Source organism: Aureococcus anophagefferens (assembly GCF_000186865.1).
Source record: "Aureococcus anophagefferens unplaced genomic scaffold AURANscaffold_7, whole genome shotgun sequence".
In the NCBI taxonomy this organism is placed as follows: Eukaryota; class Pelagophyceae; order Pelagomonadales; family Pelagomonadaceae; genus Aureococcus; species Aureococcus anophagefferens.
The window spans coordinates 1233086-1256350 of NW_008705567.1; the positions used below are offsets into that span (position 1 = coordinate 1233086).

General features: G+C 74.2%; 4 protein-coding genes across 4 annotated transcripts; 1 reads left to right on the plus strand and 3 right to left on the minus strand.

Annotated features, from left to right (window-relative positions):
- Nucleotides 1-3260: 3260 nt before the first annotated feature.
- On the plus strand, nt 3261-3956 carry AURANDRAFT_25325 (hypothetical protein; the record flags this gene model as incomplete). The annotated part of the gene is made up of 1 exon (XM_009037869.1): nt 3261-3956. The coding sequence occupies one exon, from the start codon at nt 3261-3263 to the stop codon at nt 3954-3956; it is 696 nt and encodes a 231-aa protein (XP_009036117.1).
- A 195-nt stretch (nt 3957-4151) lies between these two features.
- Nucleotides 4152-8685, minus strand: AURANDRAFT_71475 (hypothetical protein; the record flags this gene model as incomplete). Its single annotated transcript, XM_009038068.1, has 5 exons — nt 4152-4700; nt 4822-4918; nt 5118-5729; nt 6612-6929; nt 7082-8685. 5 exons carry the CDS (start codon nt 8683-8685, stop codon nt 4152-4154), a joined length of 3180 nt encoding a protein of 1059 aa, XP_009036316.1.
- A 1291-nt stretch (nt 8686-9976) lies between these two features.
- AURANDRAFT_63556 (hypothetical protein) lies at nt 9977-13703 on the minus strand (the record flags this gene model as incomplete). The annotated part of the gene is made up of 3 exons (XM_009038067.1): nt 9977-10861; nt 11026-11029; nt 11647-13703. The coding sequence occupies 3 exons, from the start codon at nt 13701-13703 to the stop codon at nt 9977-9979; spliced, it is 2946 nt and encodes a 981-aa protein (XP_009036315.1).
- A 7952-nt stretch (nt 13704-21655) lies between these two features.
- On the minus strand, nt 21656-23047 carry AURANDRAFT_2178 (hypothetical protein; the record flags this gene model as incomplete). Its single annotated transcript, XM_009037724.1, has 1 exon — nt 21656-23047. A coding segment is annotated over one exon (1392 nt), but the record flags the coding sequence as incomplete, so codon positions are not given.
- Nucleotides 23048-23265: the final 218 nt, after the last annotated feature.

Sequence of the window (23265 nt, forward strand, 5' to 3'; positions counted from 1 at the left end):
GACCGCCAAGATGTCGCCGCGCGGCGCCCCCCTCCCCCGCCGCGGCTAGGCTGAGAGAGACGCGCGTCCCAGAGAAGCCCCCTCGGGCTTCCCCCAACGGGCCACCGGCCCGGTATCCGGGAGTATCCTCCCTCCCCTAACTCCAGAGGTAACACCTATGGGGCTCACCCTGTTCTGGGTTATGGGCCCACTTGACGCCGCCGCATGAGCTGCGCCTCTGCTGCTGGCCGGCGGCATTCCTCATGCTGCCAGCCGCCGCAGCCCCAAGAGCGCGCGCGATGCCTCGCGCGCGCTGCAGCGCGCGGCGCGCGGGCGGCGCAGGAGCGCGTCCGCCCCGCGCCACGCGCCAACGCCGCCCAGGCCCGCCCACGCGGCGCACCAGGGCGGCGCCGACGCCTCGCGGCGTCCTGAGGGTGCCGCCATCGGCACCCCCGGTCGCGCGCCCCACGGCGCGCGGCTGCGTCGACTACGACGCTCGACGACGGCGACGGCACGCGCGGGCCCTGCCCGTCCGCCGTCCGCCGCCCTCCGCTCCCTTCCGGGGGAGCGGCCCTTCGACGCCTCCGGCGTCGCGCGGGCGCCGCCACCGGCGCCCGGCGTCGCGTGCCCGACGAGAGACTGCGTCTTTCGACGCTCGAGCGGCGACGGCGCGCGCGGGCCCTGCCCGCCCGCCGACCGCCGCCCTCCGCTCCCTTCCGGGGGAGCGGCCCTTCGACGCTCTGCGTCGCGCGGGCGCCGCCACCGGCGCCCGGCGTCGCGTGCCCGACGGCGCGCGACTGCGTCTTTCAACGCTCGAGCGGCGACGGCGCGCGCGGGCCCTGCCCGCCCGCCGACCGCCGCCCTCCGCTCCCTTCCGGGGGAGCGGCCCTTCGACGCCTCCGGCGTCGCGCGGGCGTCGCCACCGGCGCCCGGCGTCGCGTGCCCGACGGCGCGCGACTGCGTCTTTCGACGCTCGAGAGGCGACGGCGCGCGCGGGCCCTGCCCGCCCGCCGACCGCCGCCCTCCGCTCCCTTCCGGGGGAGCGGCCGGTCAAGGCTCTGCGTCACACGGGCGTCGCCACCGGCGCCCGGCGTCGCGTGCCCGACGGCGCGCGACTGCGTCTTTCGACGCTCGAGCGGCGACGGCGCGCGCGGGCCCTGCCCGCCCGCCGACCGCCGCCCTCCGCTCCCTGCCGGGGGAGCGGCCCTTCGACGCCTCCGGCGTCGCGCGGGCGCCGCCACCGGCGCCCGGCGTCGCGTGCCCGACGGCGCGCGACTGCGTCTTTCGACGCTCGAGCGGCGACGGCGCGCGCGGGCCCTGCCCGCCCGCCGACCGCCGCCCTCCGCTCCCTTCCGGGGGAGCGGCCCTTCGACGCCTCCGGCGTCGCGCGGGCGCCGCCACCGGCGCCCGGCGTCGCGTGCCCGACGGCGCGCGACTGCGTCTTTCGACGCTCGAGCGGCGACGGCGCGCGCGGGCCCTGCCCGCCCACCGACCGCCGCCCTCCGCTCCCTTCCGGGGGAGCGGCCCTTCGACGCTCTGCGTCACACGGGCGTCGCCACCGGCGCCCGGCGTCGCGTGCCCGACGGCGCGCGACTGCGTCTTTCGACGCTCGAGCGGCGACGGCGCGCGCGGGCCCTGCCCGCCCGCCGACCGCCGCCCTCCGCTCCCTTCCGGGGGAGCGGCCCTTCGACGCCTCCGGCGTCGCGCGGGCGCCGCCACCGGCGCCCGGCGTCGCGTGCCCGACGGCGCGCGACTGCGTCTTTCGACGCTCGAGCGGCGACGGCGCGCGCGGGCCCTGCCCGCCCGCCGACCGCCGCCCTCCGCTCCCTTCCGGGGGAGCGGCCCTTCGACGCCTCCGGCGTCGCGCGGGCGCCGCCACCGGCGCCCGGCGTCGCGTGCCCGACGGCGCGCGACTGCGTCTTTCGACGCTCGAGCGGCGACGGCGCGCGCGGGCCCTGCCCGCCCGCCGACCGCCGCCCTCCGCTCCCTTCCGGGGGAGCGGCCCTTCGACGCTCTGCGTCGCGCGGGCGCCGCCACCGGCGCCCGGCGTCGCGTGCCCGACGGCGCGCGACTGCGTCTTTCAACGCTCGAGCGGCGACGGCGCGCGCGGGCCCTGCCCGCCCGCCGACCGCCGCCCTCCGCTCCCTTCCGGGGGAGCGGCCCTTCGACGCTCTGCGTCGCGCGGGCGCCGCCACCGGCGCCCGGCGTCGCGTGCCCGACGGCGCGCGACTGCGTCTTTCAACGCTCGAGCGGCGACGGCGCGCGCGGGCCCTGCCCGCCCGCCGACCGCCGCCCTCCGCTCCCTTCCGGGGGAGCGGCCCTTCGACGCTCTGCGTCACACGGGCGTCGGCGCGCGCGGGCCCTGCCCGCCCGCCGGTCGCCGCCACGTCCTCGACGATATACTGGCAACACGGGTCGCGCGCGGCACCGTGCTCTGCCTCGCCTTCGGCTCCGAACCCCCGACGCCGCTGATCCCGGCCGTCGGTTGGCTCTCGGGGCCGACGCGACGAGCTGCGGCTCTATCGCGAACCGACGCTGATGATCACAGCGTCCGCTCGCATCAACACACCGGATAGTCGTGTGTGCCGCTGATCACGGCACGACGCCTCTACCGCCTCACGCCCCCGTCTCTACCGACCGGCTTGGCCTTCGCCCCCTCGCGCCTCGTCCCCGACGACGAGCTCGCTGCACGTGGCCACGCGCCGACGACTCATGCGTCCGCGACTCTGTGGCCGCGCCCTTCTCCTTGCCCTCGCCTGCGTCCGCGGCCCGCCTCGGCGCACACGGGCTCTCCTGCGTGCCATCCGGTGGCACGCAGAGGGTTCCCGGATACCGGGCCTTGTGGCCCCTCTCTTCGGCGTCCGCCGCCTGTCTGCTCTTTTTGTTCCCCGGGGACGCTGCGCACTGCGCGCTTCGCGGTTCTCCCCGCGGCGGGGGAGCAGAGAAGCCCCCTCGGGCTTCCCCCAACGGGCCACCGGCCCGGTATCCGGGAGTATCCTCCCTCCCCTAACTCCAGAGGTAACACCTATGGGGCTCACCCTGTTCTGCGTCCCAAGAAGCACCCGAATGATCCGGCGCACCCCCCCACTCCCTACGCGCCCCACGCCCCCGACAGCGTAACAACATAGACTCGCCTGAGCGAGCTCGCCGGGACGCCCTGGCACGCGCTCCGTCGAGGCGTCCCGTGGCGCCGCGCTCGCGGCGTATCGGCCGGCTCGAGGACCGGAGAGCGCTCTCCGCACCACGGCAGGGCAATGGTCCCACGCCAGCGCCACCTCGCGATGCTGGTCATCGCGTCCTACGCGTCGTGCCTCGCGCAACAAAGCACAAAGCGCCACAGCCCACCACGGCTGCGCCGCACGAGCCCGCGGCTGTGCAGCAGCACCGGCGGCTTCACGTCCGACGACACCACAACACCGCGCCTCGTCGCCTGGTACGACGCGCAGCTCCGGCGACACCCGCTCCGCACGAAGGTCGCCTCGTCGGGCCTCGCGTCGGCCGTCGGCGACGCCGTCGCGCAGGCCGTCACGGGCGGGGCCTTCGACGCGCGGCGGTGCGCGTCGTTCGCGCTCGTGGGAGCGGCGTACTTCGCGCCGATCCTCCACGGCTGGTACGAGGTCCTCGCCGCGCGGGAGCGGCGCTGGCGCGCCGACGGGATGGGCCGGTGGCCGAGCGTGCTGCTCCAGCTCCTGCTGAACCAGTCGCTGGGGGCCCTGACGGTCAACGCGGGTTTCTTCTTCGCGCTCGCCGTCGCCGAGGACGCGCTCGCGCTCGACCTCTCCGTGCGGACGCTCGAGGGCGCGCGGCGCGCGCTCGGCGACCAGTACCTCCTGGTCATGCGCGCGAACTGGCTCGTCTGGCCGCTGCCGTCGCTCGTGAACCTCGCCTTCGTGCCGCTCCGCTACCGCGTCCTCTTCATGAACGCCGTCGCCGTCGTCTGGAAGACGATCCTGTCGCTCATCACCAAAGGGGGTTAACTATCTCAACGTACGCTGCTTGCGCGGCTCTAGAGACGCGCCCGGGACGGAACGTCGCCGGGAACACAGCTATACGCGGACGTTCCCCCCTCACGCGGCGTCCGGGACGCCGCGGCGGGGACGTCGCCGGGAACACAGCTATACGCGGACGTCCCCCCCTCACGCCGCGTCCGGGACGCCGCGGCGGGAACACAGCTATACGCGGACATCCAGGCTCCGCTGGAGGTAGCGGAACCAGCCCGCCGCGGAGAGCGCGCCCGCCGCGCGGAGCGCCGCGAGCCGCGGGCCCGCCGACGCCCACCACCGGTCCCGCGCGGCCGCGTCGGCGACGTCGTCCCAGGCGTCGACGAGGACCATGGGCCAGCCCGCGGCGGCGAGGGCCTCGAAGGCCGGCTCCCGGAGGCACACGGGCACGGCGCCCGCGAGGAGGGCCTCGTACCACTTGGGCGACTGGACGCCGTGGCCCGCGGGGTCGAGCATGAATTTGTGGCCCGCGAGCGCCGCCCACCAGTCTTCGCGGGCCACGGCGCCGCAGTCGAGCCAGGCCTCGCCGCCGCGCCGCGCGCAGAGGTCGGTCGCGGCCGCGCGGCCGGGGAGCCGCGCCGTCGTCGACGCCTTGCTCCAGACCGCCCCCCAGGCCGCGAGCACGTCCCCCGTCTTGTTCGGCGCGGCGGCCGCCGCGGACGCGAGGAGCGGCGCGAGGTCCGCCTCCTGGAGGTAGAGCTCGTTGAGGCCGATGGGCGCCTGCGGAAGGAGCGGGGGTTCGAGGTATAGGGGAATGATCTCGACGCGCGGAGACGAGACGCCCCGCCGCATAAAAAAACGGACGCCGCCGCCGGACGACGTCGACCCAGCGCGGCCGCACGTCCAGCCCTTCGAAGTGGATCCGGGCGAACCAGGGCCGGACCGCCTCGAGCGCGGCGCGCGTCGACCGCCCGCCCGCGAGCTTCGTGCGCCCCGACCTGTGTGGAAATCAAATCTTCAACCCGACTTCAATGTGCGCGTAATCGAACGATTTGGACCAGACTCTTTCGCTGTGCTTCGAGAACTCGACGAGAGCAATCGATCCGTCCAAAAATCAGCCGAATCGACTTCGATTTGATTGAGATAGAGAGTTCTGAAGTTTGGTGGGGACCCCCCAAACCAGTGGTTGATTTCCACACAGGCCCCGACAGCCGCGCGTCGGAGCCGCCCACGTAGAGCAGGCGCCGCCGCGCCGCCGGCGCCACGCGCTCGAGCCGCGCGCGCAGGGCCCGCAGGGCCTCGGGCTGCGCGAAGACGAACGTCGGGTCTAGCAGGCCCTTGTCCCACGAGAACTCCGGCCGCGCGAGCGCGAGCCAGTCGAAGTCGCCGAAGAAGGCCGGCACGGGGCTCCGCGGGCCGCCGTAGGTCGCGTCCTTGCGCGACACGCCGCCCCCCGGCAGGGACCGCTTGAGCCCGCGCCAGTAGCGCGTCACGGGATACGCCGACGTCACGACGTCGAGCGGCGTCGCGGCGCCGCGCCGGTCGCAGCCGACGCCCTGGGCCTCGCAGGCGCGGTTCCAGAGCGGCTGCGGCGGGCAGGTCGCCGGCGCCGTCGCCGTCGCGCAGGGCGCGGGCGCGCCGCACGCGTCGGGCGCGCCTCGCGAAACCGCCGCCGGGTCGTTGTCGCGGCGCCAGCCGCGCGCGATTTCGCCGAGGTCTCTCTTGAGTTGGGTTTCACAAAGAACGACGTCGCAGGGCTCGCCGCAGACCGTGCCGTCGGCTCTCGCGACGCAGAACGACAGGCCGCGCCTGGCGCCTCGGAAGAGGCCCTCGAGGAAGGCCGCCGCGGCCGGGCACGCCTCGGCGCCGACGAAAAAACCGTTCCACGGCCGCAGGCCGCGTCGCACGTTGTCCTCGGGCGCCGTGCCGATGAGCTCCGCCGCGCGGGTTGTCGCGAGGAGGACGAGTACGGCGGCGCGCCGTCGAGGCATCGGTCACGCAAATACCACAACCCACTCGGCGAGCCTGCTCCGTGTCGTAGACGAGGTGCGCCACATCGACCCCGGGGGGACGCCGCCCGCCCCGCGCACAAACCCGCCGAGACACGCTCCGTTCGCACGATCGCACCCCCGCGCCCCCTCGCCCCCCTCGACGCCACACCCAGCACACAAAACCCCCAAAAGAAACATTTTAGGCAAAATGTCGCGCGAGGAGCCGCCGACGGCGTCGATGGTCGAGTACGAGGAGAAATTCCAGGCGGAGATCGCGGAACGCCAGGCGCGCGACGACACGCTCAAGGCCGAGCGCGAGGCCGCGGCGGCGGAGGCGCTCGAGGCGCTCGACGACGAGCGGCGCGCGAAGGTCATGGACGTGACCATGAAGGAGAACCGCGAGAAGGAGCAGCACTACCTCGAGGAGGTCCAGCGCCAGCTCGAGAACGACAACCCCTGGGAGCGCATCACGACGCTCGTGGACCTGCAGCAGGGCACGTCCGACGAGGTCTGCGACGTCGCTCGCGCGCGGTCCATCCTCATCCAGAAGAAGAACGAGTTCAAGGGCGACGCCGCGTAGGGTGCGCGGCGCGGGGGACGCGCCGCCGTCCCGCCGCGGCGACCGCGGCCTCGCGCGCCTTACGAGACGTCGAACTAGAGACTCGCCGTCGAACTTCGCCGTCGGACTAGGGAACGTTACCGCGACCGTATGAACGCCGTCGCCTTGGGCCACCGCGTCGCCTCGGGCTTGCGCGGCTCGAAGAGCGCCGTGACGCGGCCGACGGAGTCCGGCAGCGTCGCGACGGCGCCGCGCGCGCCGCGCGCCGCGCCGTCGAGCGCGGAGACGGTCCGCGCGAGCGCGGCCGCGAGGCCCGCCTGCTCCTCGGAGAGGAGCCGCGCGACGTCGTCGAGGACGCGCGCCTGCTCCGGCGCGGCGACCCAGTCCGCGACGCCGCGCTTCATGGCCTCGATCTTCGCCGCGTCCGTCTCCGCGAGGCTCACCGCCTCTTCGAGCGGCCTGGGCAGGAAAAGGGTGCGAAATTCCCAACTTTGGAGGCTCGTATCTCGGTCGGTTTCCACTCGTTTCGGCTAATTCTTGGACGAGCGATCATCTCTCGGAGCGCTCTCGACGCGTGGATGCTTTCTCTGGAACAATCGCGCGCGGAACACGCATGTTGAAGCGAACTTGAAGCACTCTTTTCCTGCCCTTCGAGCGGCGGCTCGAGGCGCACGTAGGTCGCGCCGCGCTTGTCGAGGGCGCGCCGCGCCGCGCGGCGGATGCGCGGCTCGTGCTCCCAGGACAGGCCCAGGCTCCGAAACAGCCGCTCCGTGAACGCCGCGTCCTCGAGGCCGTCGACGTCCGCGCGGCGGAACCGCGCGATGCGCGGCCGCGCGCGCGCGCGAGCCTCGCCGCGCCGCCGCCCCTCGCGCTTCCGGCGCTTCTGCTGGCCGCAGCCCAGGGACACGACGACGCCCACGGGCCGGTCGGGCCAGAGCGCCGCGACCTCGCTCAGCGCGAGGAGCGTCGGGTCGTTCGCGACGATGCCCCCGTCGACGTAGACGTCCGCGCCCGCCTCGCCCTCGATGGCCACGGGCGCGAAGAAGGTCGGCGCCGCGCAGGTCGCCGCGACGGCCTCCCAGAGCCGCGCGTCGCACCGGCCCGCCGCGAGCGCGCCCGGCGGCGGCTCGTACGTCCGGAAGAGAAACGGCTCGAGCGCGCCGCCCTCGGTCTCGCGCGCGGCGACGGCGAAGGCCCGCGGCCGGAACGGGGATGCGGCTCGCTTCGGGGGCGGCGCCGCGGGCTCCGAGCCGTCGTAGTAGCCGACGGCCAGGGGCGCGAGCGCGCGCGCCGAGAGCGCGTCGCGCGCGGCCCGGACGGCCCGCAGCGCGTCCCGGCCCCGGCCCGACGCGAAGCCGAGCGTGTCGGGGAGGTCGAGGCGCGCCGCCGCGGGCGGCGCCGCGGCCCGCGCCGCCGGGGCCAGGAGCGGCCGGTCGGGCCCGACGCGCGCGGACACGACCTCGCCGGGCGCGCGCCGCGCGGCGTAGCCGCGCACGAGGAGCCGCCAGCTCGACGCGCCGACGAAGCAGGCCTCGCGCATCTGGTCCGACGCCTCGCGCGCCTCCGCGAGCGGGCGGTCCAGGTGCGCCATGAAGAGCGCGCCCGCGCCGCCGATGGACGTGCCGCAGACGAGGTCGAAGCGCTCGTGCACCGGCGCGCCTAGGCGCGCCTCGAGCGCCTCGAGCATGCACAACAAATTCACGCCGCGCATGCCGCCGCCGTCCATGCACAGCACCCGGAGCGGCCGCGGCCGCGGCGCCGACGGCGCGAACGGCCGCGCGGCCGCGGCCGCCAGGCGCCGGAGGCGCCGCGGCTCCGGGGGCCGCGGGTGCGTCAGGGCCTCGGGCGGGTCGGAGAAGGCCGTCGCCTCGACGCGGAACCGCTGCTCGAGGATGTCGACGCGCGCCGCGCGCATGAATAAAACCACGAGCCGCGCGGTGTCGAACGCGGGCGTCCACGGCAGCAGCGCCGGCACGAGGCTCCAATAAAGCGCGGACCCGCGCCCGCCGCCGAGGAGGACGACGCCGGCGCCGGCGCCGAGGCCGATGGCCGACCGCCGCAGCCGGCGCCGCAACCGGCGCCGCGGCCGCTCCGCGAGGGCGTGCGCCGGGCTCGCGGCGGCGCAGCGGCGCACTCGTGGTCGGATCACGCGGGTGGTGGGTGCGACCAGCGCCTGCGCGCAGGCGCAGACGACGACGACCCACGCCGCACGCATGACGCGGCGGGCGGAGTCGGTGCCACCCCTGAGATGTCCTTGCAGAATCAGCACCTCAACCACTTCCTAAACCCCCTTGTTTTACGTTTCACAGTCATCCGCGCGCCCACACAACAACTTGAGGGGGGTCGGTGGCGCCCTCGGCGCCCTCGGCGCCCTCGGGACGAGGGCGCCGCCCCCTCGGCCGACGCCCTCGGCTGAGGGATTTTCCCCTCGTCCGAGGGAGCCGAGCGTCCGAGGGTCCGAAAGGGCCGAGGGCGCCGAGGGCGCCGACGGCCGCTGATTGGCCAAGGCACGCCCGGCCGATCAGCAGCCCTTCGGCCATCCGTCGTTTTAAGGTTATGAGGGGGGGCGGCAGCCCAAAGGCGCAGCCCTTGGGCGTCCCTGGGCGCGCCGTGGGTGCCGGCATTGACGCCCACGGTCGCGACGGTCCCCGAGACGGGGCGCAGCCAAGAGCGGCGGCCGTGCGGCGCTTTCCCCTCGCGGCGCCGTGGGCTGCCTACACGTCGGCGCGGGCACGAGGTCCTGTCGGTCCTAGGCCGCGCAGTCGCCCCAGTCGATGATGGAGCGTGGCCCGGGGGCGGCCAGGGATGATCTCTCCTGGCTGCTGACGCTGGTGCTGCCGTGGATCATCACGGAGTCTCCGTCGGACCGCCGCGGCGCCCGAGCCCCGACCGGACGAACTCGACGATTTCGAGTCTCACGACCCAGCCCTTGTACCGAGACGACGCCTGGGTGACGACGAACGATTCCCGATGCTGCAGTGACTCGAAACGAGTCGATGGGTTGGGAGGCGTCGAGCGCGCCCCACCCGAGCCTCTGAGAATCGCCCGCCTGTTCCCCGACGCCATCGCCTGGACGTCCCGTTTTCACCGGCGCGTCGTCCGTCAGGATGCGGCCCATGCAGCCACTGAGATCGTTGCGCATCTCCGCGTATTCGCTGAGCGGCGCGGGTGCAAAGCCTGTCATCAATCATGCAGCCCGGACATCCAGCGCCCGGGGGTCACCAACGGTTCGCCGCCCTCGTCCGATGGACGTGCGCTCGTCCGACGGCCGTGCGCTCGTCCGACGGCCGAGTCCTCGTCCGAGGGCGCCGATCCGCCGTCCGAGGGTCCGAGGGCGTCGGCCGAGGGGGCGGCGCCCTCGTCCCGAGGGCGCCGAGGGCGCCGAGGGCGCCACTGACCCCCCTCAAACAACAACTTCCACAACAGTCACGGTGATGCGAGGCGCTTTTACCTTACACCCCGGACCTCGTCCTTCGCAAGCCGACCCGCAACCCGCGTCCCCCCGATCACCCGAAGACGATGCTGGACCGGCCGCCCGGCGGCGCGAGGACGCGGGACGTGCGGCGGTCCGTGAGCATGTTGCCCGTGTTCTGGTTCGTGCCCTTGGACGCGAACGCGTTCGAGGACACGCCGCCGCGGGACCCGTAGCCGGGCAGGTTCGCCTTGAACTGGTCGTAGTCGCCGAGCGCCGCGCTCGGCGGCGGCGCGGCGCGGGGCTGCTCGTGGCGCGCGACGCGCGCCGTCGTCGGCGCCGGCGACGCGCCGCGGCTCGCCGCGGGCGCGAGGGGCAGCGCGCCCGACGCCATGCCCATGGCGCCCATGTTCATGTACTTGCGGTAGGCCTCCTCGCGGGCCTGGACGCTGCGCTCGCGGGACCGCTGCTGCTCGACCTCGCCGTCGACCTGCCGGCGGAGCTGCGCGGCCTCGCGGGCGACGCGCGCGTCGTCCGCGCGGTCCGCCTCGACGCGGCGGCGCCGGTCCTCGGCCCGCTGGCACTCGCGGGCCTCGACCTGGGCCCGGAGCTGCGCCTGGTAGTCGTCGGCGTTGGTCTGGCGCGGCGCCGCGACGCCGCCGCCGATGGACCACGAACTGCCGCCGCCGGGCGGCTGCGAGACCTTGCTGCTCGGGCGGCGCCGCGGCGGCTGCGACGGCTCGGCGGGCTCCGGCGCGAGCGCGGGGCGCGCGAAGGGGTCGTCGTGGCGCGGCGCCTCGACCATGCCCGACGCCTTCGTGAACATGTCCACGCGGTGGGGCACGGCCATGCCGGGCACCTGCTGCAGGCCCGTCTGCCGCGCCTGCTGCGAGTCCTGCCGCTGCTGCTCGGCGCGCCTCGCCGCGGCGCGCGCCTTCTTCTCCTCCCAGCGCGCGATGCGCGACGCGTTGCCGGGGCCCTCGGACATTATAAACGCTGGCAGACAACAGAGTGCAGTGCAGGGTTGCAGGGCTGGGCTGCGGGCTGCCGCTGCGGCGGGTGAGACTAACGACGGCACGGTCGCGGCATCGTTGGTTCAAGAAAAAGGTGTTGCTCCGCGCGACGATGCGTCTGACTCGGAACTGAGCTACCACGCTTGTCTCGCTCGACAATTCCAAACAACGCTTCACGCCTAGCTCGCGCACTGCTCGTCAGGTCAGGTCCCAGCGATCATGCGCCGGCGTCTCCTGCTCGCGCTCCTCCTGCGCACGGCGCGCGCGCTCACGGTCCCGCGCCGCGCCGCGCGGCGCCCCACGGCCCTCGCGAGCCTCAAGGTGACGATCCTCGACCCCGACGACGCGGCGGCCCAGGGCGTGCGCGAGTGGCCCTTCTCGTCGCGCCCCGCGGGCGACAGCGAGGAGACCGTCGCGGCCGGCGCGGTGCGCTACGTGCTCAAGGGCGAGGGCGAGGTCGAGTGGTCCGACTACGCGGGCGGCGTCGCGGCCGGCGACGCCGTCGCCGTCGGCCCCGGGTCGCTCGTCGAGGCCGAGGCCCAGTGCAACGTGCGCTGGCGGAGCGACGCCGGCTTCACGATCCTCACGCCGGGCTTCGAGGACTGGTCCGCCTACGGCGGCGTCCTCGCGGCCGTCGCGGCCGTCTTCGCCTACCTCTTCGCGACCTTCGCGTCCTAACGCGCGAGCCTAGGCCTCGGGAGCGTCGGCGGGCAGCTTGAGGTAGTAGCCGCGGTCCTCGCCGCGCGCGGACCGCGGCAGCGGCCGGAGCGGCCTCTCGTCGCGCGCGGGCTTGCGCTTGGACCGCGGCGACCGGCGGCGCGCGCGGAGCGGCTCGCGGAAGCGGTCCGCGTCGCCGTCGGGGGGGGGCGCGAAGTACCAGGGCAGCGGCAGCGCGAAGGGCGACGCGAGCGCCGGGTGCGGCGCGGCGGACGGCGGCGGCCGCGCGGGGAGCTCGGGCGACTCGGGCGCCGCGGGCGCGTCGCGGGCCGCCGCGGGCGCGCGCGGCGACGGCCGCGCGGGCGCGTAGGCCGGCGGCCGCTCGTGCGCGGCGTCCTCGAGGACCGCGAGCCGCCGCTGGATGTCGCGGAGCGCGTCGAGCGCGTACTCCGCGTCGGACCGCGCGGCCGCGAAGCCGTCGCGCAGGGCGCCCCGGAGCTCGTCGCCCGTCGCCTTGGCCTCGGCCGCGGCGGCCGCGGCGGCCGCGGCCCCGTCGCCGCCGCGGTCCTTCGCGGCGCCGTCCCTCGGGGACCGCGCGAGCCCCGCGGCCTTGGCGACGCCGGCGATGGCGTCGAGCGCGCCCGCGAGGTGGTCGACCTTGTGGTGGCACTGGACGATCTCCTCCCAGGCCGCGCCGACGGACGCGATGATCTTGTCGTCGTTCGACATGTCGTCGCCGTCGGAGAGCTCCGCGATGTCGCCGAGCAGGTCCGGCAGGAAGCAGAGCACGAAGACGAGGATGACGATGATGACGAAGCGCCCGACCTGCGTCGCCGGGTACATGTCGCCGTAGCCCACGGTCGAGAAGGTGACGATGAGGAAGTAGATGCAGCGGTCGTAGGACCGGAACGCGATGTTGCAGTTCCCGAGCTCCTCGAGGCGGTCGTGGCGCACGGCGTTGGGGCCGCAGGGGTACTCGGCGCAGGAGATGAGGGCCCCCATGCTCAGGACAATAAAAATCATCTTGAAGAGCAGCGTGATGAAGCGCACGTAGACGCCGTTGAGCCGGAGCGACGGCACGCCCACGTAGCCGTAGCGCATGAGCACGAAGCGCTCGAAGCGCAGGCCCCGCAGGAACCGGAAGACGCCGAATAAAATGAACATGCTGTAGCCGCCGACCTTGGTGCCCGCGTAGCCCTCGGCCTCGAGGATCCGCGGGTACGCGACGCCGAGCACGCAGCCGAGGTCGATGAGGTCGAGGGCGACCCAGAGCTTGGGCTCGTACATGGTCTTGGGCGCCGTCACGCGCAGCAGGCCGTTGAGGACGGCGTTGAGCCCCACGGCCCAGAGCACGAAGATCTCGAGCCTGAGGAAGTCGGACACGGCGCGGCCGTTGATGCCCAGGGGGTTGTCGTTCGCGTCGCCGCGGCGCCAGGGGTGGTCCCGCGTCGCGTGCTTGTGGCCGCCGACGACGTAGTGGAGGTGCAGCGGGTCGCCGGGCTCGTCGACGAGCGCGACGAGGCGCAGCCCGTCGAGGTACGAGACGACGGCCGCGATGGACACGAGGAACTGGAGGAACTCGTAGGACGCCGACCGCGCGACGGACCGCAGGCGCGCGAGGCCGCCCCCGGGCGCCGCCGGGTCCACGGGGAAGATCCACCGCGGGCTCCACGCCGCCAAGACGTCGGAGACGCCGAGCGACGCGACGACGAACGCCGCGGCGGCGCAGCCCCCGTAGGCGAAGGACCGGCCGGGCCGGAGGTCGCAGGACGCGCAGCGCACGCCGCCGTAGACGTCCTGCGTGAGGAGGTCGAGGTAGCGCGCGCCGCCGTAGTACGACGCGGCCGCGAGCGCGCCGACGGAGACCCAGCTCCACGCGAGCGGCCGGTCGAAGCCAGCGTCCTCGGCTCGCAGCACCGTGGAGCAGCCCCAGCCGCTGCGCTCCTCCTTGTCCGGCTTGCGCCGCGCCGCCATGCTCTTGACGCGCTCCATCTTCTCGTGCATGGCGTGGGCCTGGGCCTCGTGCGCCGCGAACTCGGCGGCGGTCTCGCGGTGCCCCCGCGGGCTGTGGTGGGGCACGACCTGGCTCCCCGGCATGGTCGCGTTGACCTTCGCGTCGCGATGGTTCACGCCGTAGTCGGAGCCAGCCATGCGGCGGCGCGCAACCGAACCCGCGCGCTGCTCGAAACGCCGGCTTCAATATATATGCAACCAAAACTTGTCGCCGACATCAATCAGTGCCCATCAGATCGTGCGCGGCGTGCCGCAAGTGTCCATCATCAGCGCGTGTCACCTTTCTGGCCGCAGCACCCTAGCACCGCCATGACGTCGCCCATCGCGGTGATCCGCACCGTGAGCAAGGAGAGCGGCGCGTGCGAGGTCGCGGCGCTCGCCGGCTCGCCGGACCAGATTCTGACCAAGAAGCCTTCGCTGGTGCGCTCGCCGTCGTCGCCGCGGCGCAAGCGCACGTCCGACGACGCCCGGAGCCCCGCGGGGTCCTTCGACGACGGCGACGCCCGCCCGCCGAAGCGCGTCAACTCCTACAGCGAGCTCAATTTCGGCGCGATCTGCCGCGTCGACTCGCTCGCGTCGATGGCGCTGCCCGAGCTCGGCGCGACGGAGTCGTCGGGCCCGCCGCCGCCGGCGTCGTCGCCGTCGAAGCGCGAGGCCTGGGCGCCCCGCCTCGCGGACATCACGGCGTCGCCCGTCGCGGCGACGCGGTCGCTCGGCGGCGCCGCCGCCGACGCCGCGCCGCGCGTCGAGCGCGTGTCGCTCGCGCCGCCCGCGGCGGGCCCGCCGCCGTCGCCCGTGCGCGCGGCGCCCGCGCGCGCGGCGCCGGCGGCGTCGCCCGTGCGCCGGTCCGCGCGCCACGCGCCGCGGCGCGACCTCCGGCGCCGCGAGAACTCGTTCTCGGAGCTCGGGCTCGTCGGCGAGGAGCCCCCGGACTCGGCGGCGCCGCCGTCGCCGCCCATCGAGATCAAGCCGCCGCAGCTCACGCCGTCCCTGCCCGTCGCCGTCGCCCGCTCCTGGGACGCGCCGCCCCGCGACTCCGACGGCTACCCGCAGTCCCGGAGCCGCGGCTTCACGGAGACGCTCGACTTCGGCGGCTTCTCCCCGAGCCCGACGCGCAAGAACCGGAGCGCGTCCTCCTGGCTCTGACCGCCGCGCCTGTGTTGTTGTGCCCCGTCGCCTCGAAGCCCCCCGCCCGGACGCGGGCGAAGCTAACGCACGTATGAATCAGCCGTCCGCGGTGCGCTCTACGCGGCCTGGCCCGACGCGCGTGGCGTGCCGCGCGTGCAAGCGAGCCGAGCCCGGCCTCGACCGCACTAGGAATGCCCGTATGTAGTACATTGTCTGGACCACGTTTTTATGGCGTTCAAGTTTTTTGCGCGTTTTTTGCGCGTGTTTTGGTACCTGGCGCGCGGCCCGCGTCCTTCGCGAGCGCGCCATCCCCCCGCGCGCGAGCACGACACAACACACGCGCGCATCCAAAGAGGCCAAAAGGGGGGGGGTCAGGGCCCCTTCTTCGTTACGACCTTGCCGTTGGGCTCGAGCGCGTAGCCGCGCGCGGAGAGCTTGCCCGCGTCGTCGGCGGGGAGGCGGACGCCGTGGCTGTCCGGGAGCTCGATGCGCTTCTCGTTGACGACGCGCGCCATCTCGAGCATGGCCTCGCGGCTCGGCAGCGGCCGCGCGGAGTAGCCGTCCTCGGCGGCGAGCTCGTCGACCTTGCGGACGTCGCGCGCGGAGACGGCGTCGCGGCCGCTGTGGAGCGCGAGGTCCCGCGCGTCGCTCAGCAGCGCCTGCACCGTGCGGTGCATCTGCTCGAGCACGACGCCGACGACCTCGGGCTCGTAGTGCTCGACGGCCAGCGACGCGAGCAGGGCCTCCGCGACGCGCTCCTCGCCGTCGTCCATCGGGCGCGGATCGGCGCGCGCGGGCGGCGCGACGGACCGGACCGGACCGGACCGGGCGCCGGCGAGTCGGCGCGCGGCGTCGAGCAGCGCGGCGCGCGCGCGACGGCGAGGTCGGGCAAGCAGAGGCAAGTTGGGCAAGCAGAGGCAAAGTTGCCGCCGTCTCGACGGGACGCGCGCCGCAATGGACGACGTCCTCGCCCTTACGCGAACGCGCCGTAGCGGCCGTGGAACTGGGCCGCGTCGCTGCGGATGCGCGCGCAGACGGCGGGCCGCTCGAGGTAGCCGACGTCCGGGCTGCCCGCGGACGGGAGCTCGACGACGCGGCGGAGCGGCGGCCCGGCGCCGAGCCGCGTCCGCAGGAGGAGGAGGCCCGAGCACATCGTCGCCGCGCCGGCCCGGGTCATGCGCGCGGCGAGCGCGTCGGCGTCGGCGGGCTGCTCGCGCCTCCCCGCCGCGTAGGCCGCCGCGTCCTCGACGTGCGCGGCGTCGTAGAAGAGGAGCGCGTCCAAGTCGTCCGGCGCGTGCGCGTCGCACCAGGCGCCGACGTCGGCGAACTCGGACGCGACCAGCGCGACGCCCGTGTCCGCGAGGGCGCCGGCGATCCGGGCCACGAGGGGCGCCAGCACCGCGTTGCCGTCGTCGCCGCCGCCGGCGAACGTCGCCGCGCCGCCGGCGACGAACGGCGGGTTCGCGACGACGACGTCGAAGGGCCCCGCGGGGAGCCCCGCCGCGGCGTCGCGGAGCTCGAACGCGCACCCCTCGACGCCGTTGAGCGCCGCGTTGAGCCGCGCGAAGCGCAGCGCGCGCGCGCTCACGTCGACGAGCGTCGACGCCGCGCCGCCGCGGCAGAGCGCCTGGACGCCGGACCCGCAGCACGCGTCGAGGACCGCGTCGCCCGGCGCGTCGTAGAGGAGGGCGAGCTCGAGGCTCTCCGTGCCCACGGCCATGACCGCGTCGGCCTCGTCGAGGAGCGACTCCGACGACCAGTCCGTCGCGACGAGCCGGCCGCGCACGGGGAAGAGCTGCGCCGCGGCCGCGACCCGCTCGTCGTCGACGCGGTGGAGGAAGCGCGTCTCCAGGAGGATCACGACGGCGCGGGCGCCGAGGCGGCGCCGCAGCTCCGCCTCGGGCACGGCGACGCCCACGAGGAACGCGGCGACGCACGCGTCGAGCGCCTGCGCGGGACCGGAGAGACGCGACGTCGCCGCGACGCGAGCGCGCCGCGCGCGCGCGTTCCGGAACACGCATGCACGCGTCGAGACCGTTCCAAGACATGATCGCTCGTCCAAAAGTCAGCCGAAACGAGTGGCACACGGCCGAGAGAGGCGCCTCTGGGAAGTTCGCGCTCTCGTCCCGCCCCGGCGCGCGCGTCGAGCGCGTCGTCCGACAGCGCGAGGCGCAGGTCGTGCCACCGGGGCCCCGACGCGTGCGCCGGCAGCGCCGCGGCGGCCTCCCGCGACCGCGCGTCGCACGCCGCCGCCGCCGCGAGCGCGGCGGTCGCGGTCGCGGCGCCGTAGACGCCCCGGAGCGCGAGTAGCGCGTCGCGGTGGTCGCCGTCGACCTCGAAGGAGAGCGCGCCCGGCCGGAAGCGCGCCTTGCGCGTCCCCGAGCGCCGCCGCAGGTCGCCGTCGAGGCGGAAGGCCGCGTCGACCTCGGCCTCGACCGCGCCGACGGCCGCGCCGGCGCGCTGGAGCACGCCCGCGAGGTTGAGCCGCGCGTCCCAGGCCAGGGGCTCGAGCCGCGCGGCCCTGCGCAGCGCGGCCTCGGCGCCGCCGACGTCGCCCGCGGCCTCGCGCGCGACGCCGAGGTTGAACCACGCGTCCGCGAACCCGGGGTCCACCGCGACGGCGCGCTCGAGGAGCGCGACGGCCGCGGCGGGGTCGCGCGCCGCGAGCTCGCGGTCCGCGCGCGCGCGGAGCGCCTCGGGGTCCTCGCGCTCCTTCCACCGGATGGGCGAGCCCGACCCTCGCGGCGCCGGCGCCGCGGCCGCGGCTTCCGGCGCGGCGGCGCCGTCGCCGTCGTCGAGGGCCGGGGCGCCGCCGTCGAGGACGGCGAGCACGTCGGCCAGCGGGCTGCGCGTCGGCTCCTTGCGGCGGTCGACGAGCGACGCCATGGCTTACCGTTCCTAGGGCTCTTCGCTGCGGTCACAGCCTCGTGGGCATCCCCATGGGTCGCGCCTACAAGCAAAAGCATCATCGACCTCAATCGCGTCATTGACTGCCATCGCATGGGCTGCCTCCGGAAGCCTAATCGGGCGGCGGCTGCCCGAATGTTCACGACTGCGGCGCGACCGCGCCGCTGAGCCAGACGCGCGTCGGCTGCCCGAATCGTCCGATGGGCATGATCGTCATCCCGGAGCGATCCATGAAGAGCGACGAGTGGCTCGTGCGCGTCAAGTTCTACGGCGTGCCGCCGTCCGTCGCCGCCGACGGCCTGGCCATCGAGCTGGGGCTATGCAACGGCCACGGGCATCCCGTCATCCCGCCCGCGGAGAAGCGGCGCTTCTGGACGCTCGCGTGCGAGGTCGGCGGCGCGCCCGTGCCGCTGGTCAAGGACGCGCGCGGCGCGCGCTGGCGCGGGCGCGTCGACGCCGCGGCGCTCCGCGGCGACGTCGACGTCGTCGCGCGCGTCGGCGGCGCGGACGTGCCGCTGCGCGCGTTCGACGTGCTCCCCGCGGCGCTCGAGGTCCGCGGGGGCCGCGTGGCCGAGGTCCGCGACGTCGCCGCGGGCGGCCTCGAACCGATCCGCGTCGCGGAGAGCGCGCGGCTCGTGTCGAACAACGAGCTCGTCCTCGCCGCATACCTCGCGGACGTGAAGCGCTTCGCCGCCGGCAGCGTTGTCGTCGACGTCGGTGGCTGCGGCGCGCTCGCGGCCGTCGCCGCGGCGCTCGGCGCCGGCGCCGCCGTCGTCGCGGGCGACGACGAGGCCGCGCTCGCGGAGGCGCGCGCGCGGCTCAAGCTGAAGACGGCGCGCGTCGTCCTCGGCGACCGGCCCGGCGGCGACGTCGGCGGCGCGACCGCGGCCCTCGTCGCCGACGCGCTCGCCGGCGGCGCGCGCGCCGTGCCCGGGCTCTGCTTCACGCTCTCCTGCCTCGAGAAGCTCGAGGAGGTCTACGTCGGCCACACGCGGACGGCGGACTCCGCCGTCGCGCTCCAGGCCCTCGCGGACACGCTCGCCGCGCGCGGCTTCTCCGACGTCGCCGTCTGCGCGAGGTGCGCGACGACCGGGGGGTCGGACCACGCGGCCCTGCGCTTCGCGCGGCCGCGGCGGCGGACGTCCGTCGACGAGCCCGGCGACGGCCGCGTCTTCCCCGCGCCGATCGACGGCTTCGCGCTCTGTTAACAATGGCATGACTCGCGCGCTCGAACTCGTCGCCGTTCGCGCTCCGTTAACAATGGCATTACTCGCGCGCTAGAACTCGTCGCCGTCGAGGCCGTAGGCCTCGAGGATGGCCGCGAGGGCCGCGGGCGTCGCCTCGCGGCCCATCGCACGCGCGGCGGCCGCCGGGTCCGGCGTCACCGAGGGCTGGCGCGTGGGCCGCGGCGTCGGCGCGGCCGCGTCGGTCGCGGTCGTGGCGTTCGTCCTCGTCGCGCCGTCGTCGTCGGCGTCCGCCGGGGCGACGGCGTTCTGCACGTCGTCGCCCGGCGCGTCGTCGCTCTGGGACGCGAAGCGGCCCTCGGCCTGGTGCGTGGGCTTGTGCGTCGGGTACGGCGTCGCCGGCGTCGGCTCGAGCGTCGCCGTCGGCGAATGCGTCGGCTCGTGGCCGAGGTAGACGGGCTGGCGCGTCGGGATGGGGTCGCTGTCCGTGACGGCGTTGTTGTTCACGAGGTTCGCGCCCTGGCAGGCCGGCCACGTCTCGAGCTTGTCGTAGACGTAGGGCACGCGGCGGTCCCAGGGGGCCATGAGCTCGTAGAACTCGGCGTTCGTGTAGTAGCGCTGGGCGCCCGGCGTCGTCTCGGCGATGGGCCACTCGAAGGGCAGCGTGTCGTTCTCGCGGTGGCCCTCGCACGTGTCCGTGCGGCACTCGGGCAGCTTCAGCGAGTCGCCGACGGCGCTCCAGTCGCAGACGAGCTGCGTGTCCGACAGGACGCCCGTCGTGTGGTCGTAGTCCCAGTCCTCGACGAGCGTGAACGTGCCGTTGCGCGCCCAGGTGCGGATGAGCTGCACGTAGCGCTCCGCGAGGCCGTGGAGCGGCCAGAAGATGGGGTCCTGCGGCGCCGCGGACGTGAACATCTCGCCCGGGTGGCCCACGTGGCAGAGCGCGTCGACGATGGCCGCGTAGCCGCCGAGGGCGTCCCGCGCCTTGTGGACCATGGCGTCCGTGATGACCGTCTGCACGCCGCTGTGCTCCAGGAACAGCCGCGCGTCGTGCTCCGAGCCGTTGAGCGAGTTGGGGATGCGCTTGCCGCAGGAGCAGGTGCAGTCCCCCGGGTCCACGAGGTTCGAGCACTCCTTGGGGCAGTCCAGCAGCCCCTGGCGCCAGAGGAACTTGCTCCCCAGGAGCATCTGGTCGCTCCGCCAGTCGCTGTCGTCGTAGTCGCCGCTCGCCTTGAGCGTCGCGAGGTCGAAGTCCCAGGACCCGCCGAGCATGATGTGCACGGACCCGTGGAGCGCGCCGTTGAGCTCGCTGAAGAGCTTGCCCACGGAGTTGTAGCCCAGGAGCAGCAGCTTCTGGAACTCGGAGCACCGCGGCAGGAAGTTGTCCGCGCGGTAGACGCCGAGCACCTTGTTGTAGCGCATCAGATAGGGCACGGGGTTCGTGTTCCAGGGGCTCCGCAGCAGCCCCCAGGGGTTCGTGATGTTGGAGAACGCGCGCGCGTCCGCGAGCACGGGCGTGTAGGCCCAGCGGCCCTCGTCGACGACGTGGTCCGGGTGGTGCGGCACCGCGGGGCCGAACCAGTCCGGGTCGAAGAGCTCGCTCTCCGTGTAGACGTAGGTCGCGTTGCCGTAGGCGCGCTCCGCGTCGATGGTGTAGTCCCAGTAGTGGCTGCACACGGACGCGTCGACGGCCTGGAGCGACCGCTCCATGAGCATGGTCACGCCGACGTGGTGCGTCAGGAACCCCGCGTCGTCGTGCCAGTGGTCGCAGTCGCGCTGCGCCGCGCCGTAGAGGTGCATGCGCACGAACCACGCCGCGGACTTGAAGTCGGGCCCGTACCGGAGCTCGCCCGCGTCTTGCGTCGTCGCGTAGAGCGTGTGCAGCGCCGAGAAGTAGGCGTTCCGGTCCGCCGCCGTCAGGTCCCGCAGCTCGCGGCGCACGTACTTGGCCGTCACGGTGAACGCGCTCAGGTTCGTGCCCTGGACCGCGTCGAAGGCCGCGTCGCGGATGACGACCGCGTGGACGCCCGCGACGTCGAACTTGACGGTCAGCGTCTGGCCCTTGGGCGACGGGCCCTCGTCGCCCGTCGTCCCGGGCACGCTCCAGTGGACGCCGGCCCAGGCCGACGCGTCGAGGTCCACGTCCGCGCTGAGCGCGAGCGTCGTCCACTGGTGCATCTCGACGAGATTCTCGTACTCGTAGAGGCCGTCGCCGATGGGGATGCCCAGCGACGTCTCGTAGGCGCTCGCCGTCGCGAGGCCGTAGGCGCTCGCGGGCAGGTAGAGCGGCCGCGCGGCGGCGGCGGACGACGCGAGGGCCGGCAGCGTCGCGCCCGGGCTGCCCCGGCGCAGGGAGGCGACGGCGCCGGCGGCGCCGAGGCCGAGCCCGACGACGACTTGGAGCCGCCGCGACGACCGCGGGGGCGCCGCCGGCGCCTCGCCGCCCGTCAGCGACGACCGCTCGCCCGCCATGGCCCCGGCGCGGCCCAGCCCGAGGTCCACCTCGCTCGGTTGTCAGCTAATTCGAGGGGCACCAGACGAGATATTGAATGTAACGTTAGAGCTTGCCGTACAACATCGGGAAGTTGCGGCCGCGGCCAGACGCCTGGCCCGGGCCCTCCCGACCCCGCCCCGGTCCCACGACGCGATGGCGCGCCGCATGGCTCTACCCGCGGCCTAGACGGCGGCCTGCATCGTCGGCAGGACGACGGAGGCCTGCTGCTGCGTCTGGACGGTGGACGCGTCGGAGAGGTTGGAGCGGGACGTGACGGCGAGGAGGGGCGTGTTGATGGTGTTGGCGCCCGGCGTGGCGCCCGTCGCGCCCGCCGTCGCGAGCTTCTGCGTGCCCGTCTGGAAGGACACCTGCGCGCGCATGGGCACGAAGCCCAATTCCGGCGTCGGCACGCCGAGGTCCGACATCTTGACCGCGACGGCCTCGACGAGGGAGCCGTGGGCGTCGGCGACGCGCGCGAGCTCCGCGCGCAGGTCCGCGAGCTCGGACGCCTTCCGCTCGACGACGTCGCGGGCCTTGGACCGCTGGCCGACGCCGAGCGCGGCGACGTCGACGTTCGCGCGCGCGAGCGCGTCGTCGAGCTGGGCGTCGCGGGCTTCGAGGGTCTCGGCGACGGTGTCGAGCTTCTTCTCCAACAGCAGCGCCTTGAACTGGGCCTTCTGCTTCACCTCGGCCGCGACGGCCGTGAACCGGCTCGAGAGCGCGTCCTTCTGCGCCGCGACCTCCGCGTGGCGCTGGCGCAGCACCTCGTCCTCCCAGCGCAGCGCGCCGAACTGGGACTCGACGACCAGCAAACGCGCCTTGGCGCCGCGGAGCTCGCCCTTCTCGCGCTCGTAGCGCGCGAGCTCGGCGCGGAGCTCGTCGACGTCCTCGCGCGCCTTCTTGAAGGGCTCGCTCATGCGCCGGTTCTCCTGGGCGATGTGCTCCATCTGCTTCTCGTCCTGCTGCTCCTTGCGCCGCATCTCGCCGACCTCCTCCTTGAGGGACTTGATGAGGTCCAGGTTGTTGTGCGTGATGTCGTTGTAGTAGTTCTTGATCTCCGCGAAGGCCTTCTCGTGGGCCTTCATGAGGGCCTCGATGTGCACGTTCTTCGCGTGCTCGATGGCCAGCGTCTCGCGCTTGCGCCGCTCCTCGAGGCGCTCGCGGACGGCCTTGGTCTTCTTCTCGTAGTTCCGCTGCACCTCCGACGCCTTCCGCTCGAACTCGTGGCGCAGGTTCGTGATGTTGCGGTCGTGCTCCTGCTTCAGCGACTTCAAAAAGTCGTCGTGCGTGAGCTCCGTCTCCTTGAGCTCGAGCTTCAGCGCGCGGCGGTCGCTCTTGAGCTCGACCTCGTCGAGGCGGTGGTCGTCCTGGCTGAGCTTGAGCGCGGTCTCCGCGCCCGTCTTCCGCCGCGTGATCTCGTTCTGGTGCTCGTAGAGCAGGTGCTTGACGCGCTGCTTGTAGACCTTGATCTCGACCTGGTGCTTCTCCTCGAGGTCCTGGAGCTCGCGCTCCTTGTTCCGGAGCTCCGCCTTGGAGTCCTCGAGCTTCTTCTTCTCGACGATCCAGAAGTAGTTGAGCTTCTCGCGCTGCTGCTGGAACTCGTTGAAGTCCCGCTCCTCCTTCTGCGTCTCCTTGAAGTAGCCGAAGGCCTTGGCCGCCTTCTGCTTGCGGTCCGCCTCCTCGATCTCGTTGACCTCGCCGCCGCCGCCGGCCCCGTCCTCCTTCTTCTTCTTGCCGCCCTTCTTCCCCTTCTTCTTCTTCGGCGGCATGGCTCACGAAGCCACGCCCGCGCCGCCGCCGCCCGCGCGAGGGGCCGGCAACGACGACGGCCTGCCCGCGGGACGCCGCGCGCGGTTGCGCTAAAAGGTATCAAATTGAGGGGGCAGCATCGGGGCAGGGCACGTCCAATCTTCAAACATCGGGGCAGCATCTCGGGGCAGCTCCGGGGCTGCGCGACCTGCTGGACGCGGGCTTGACGGGAAGTTCC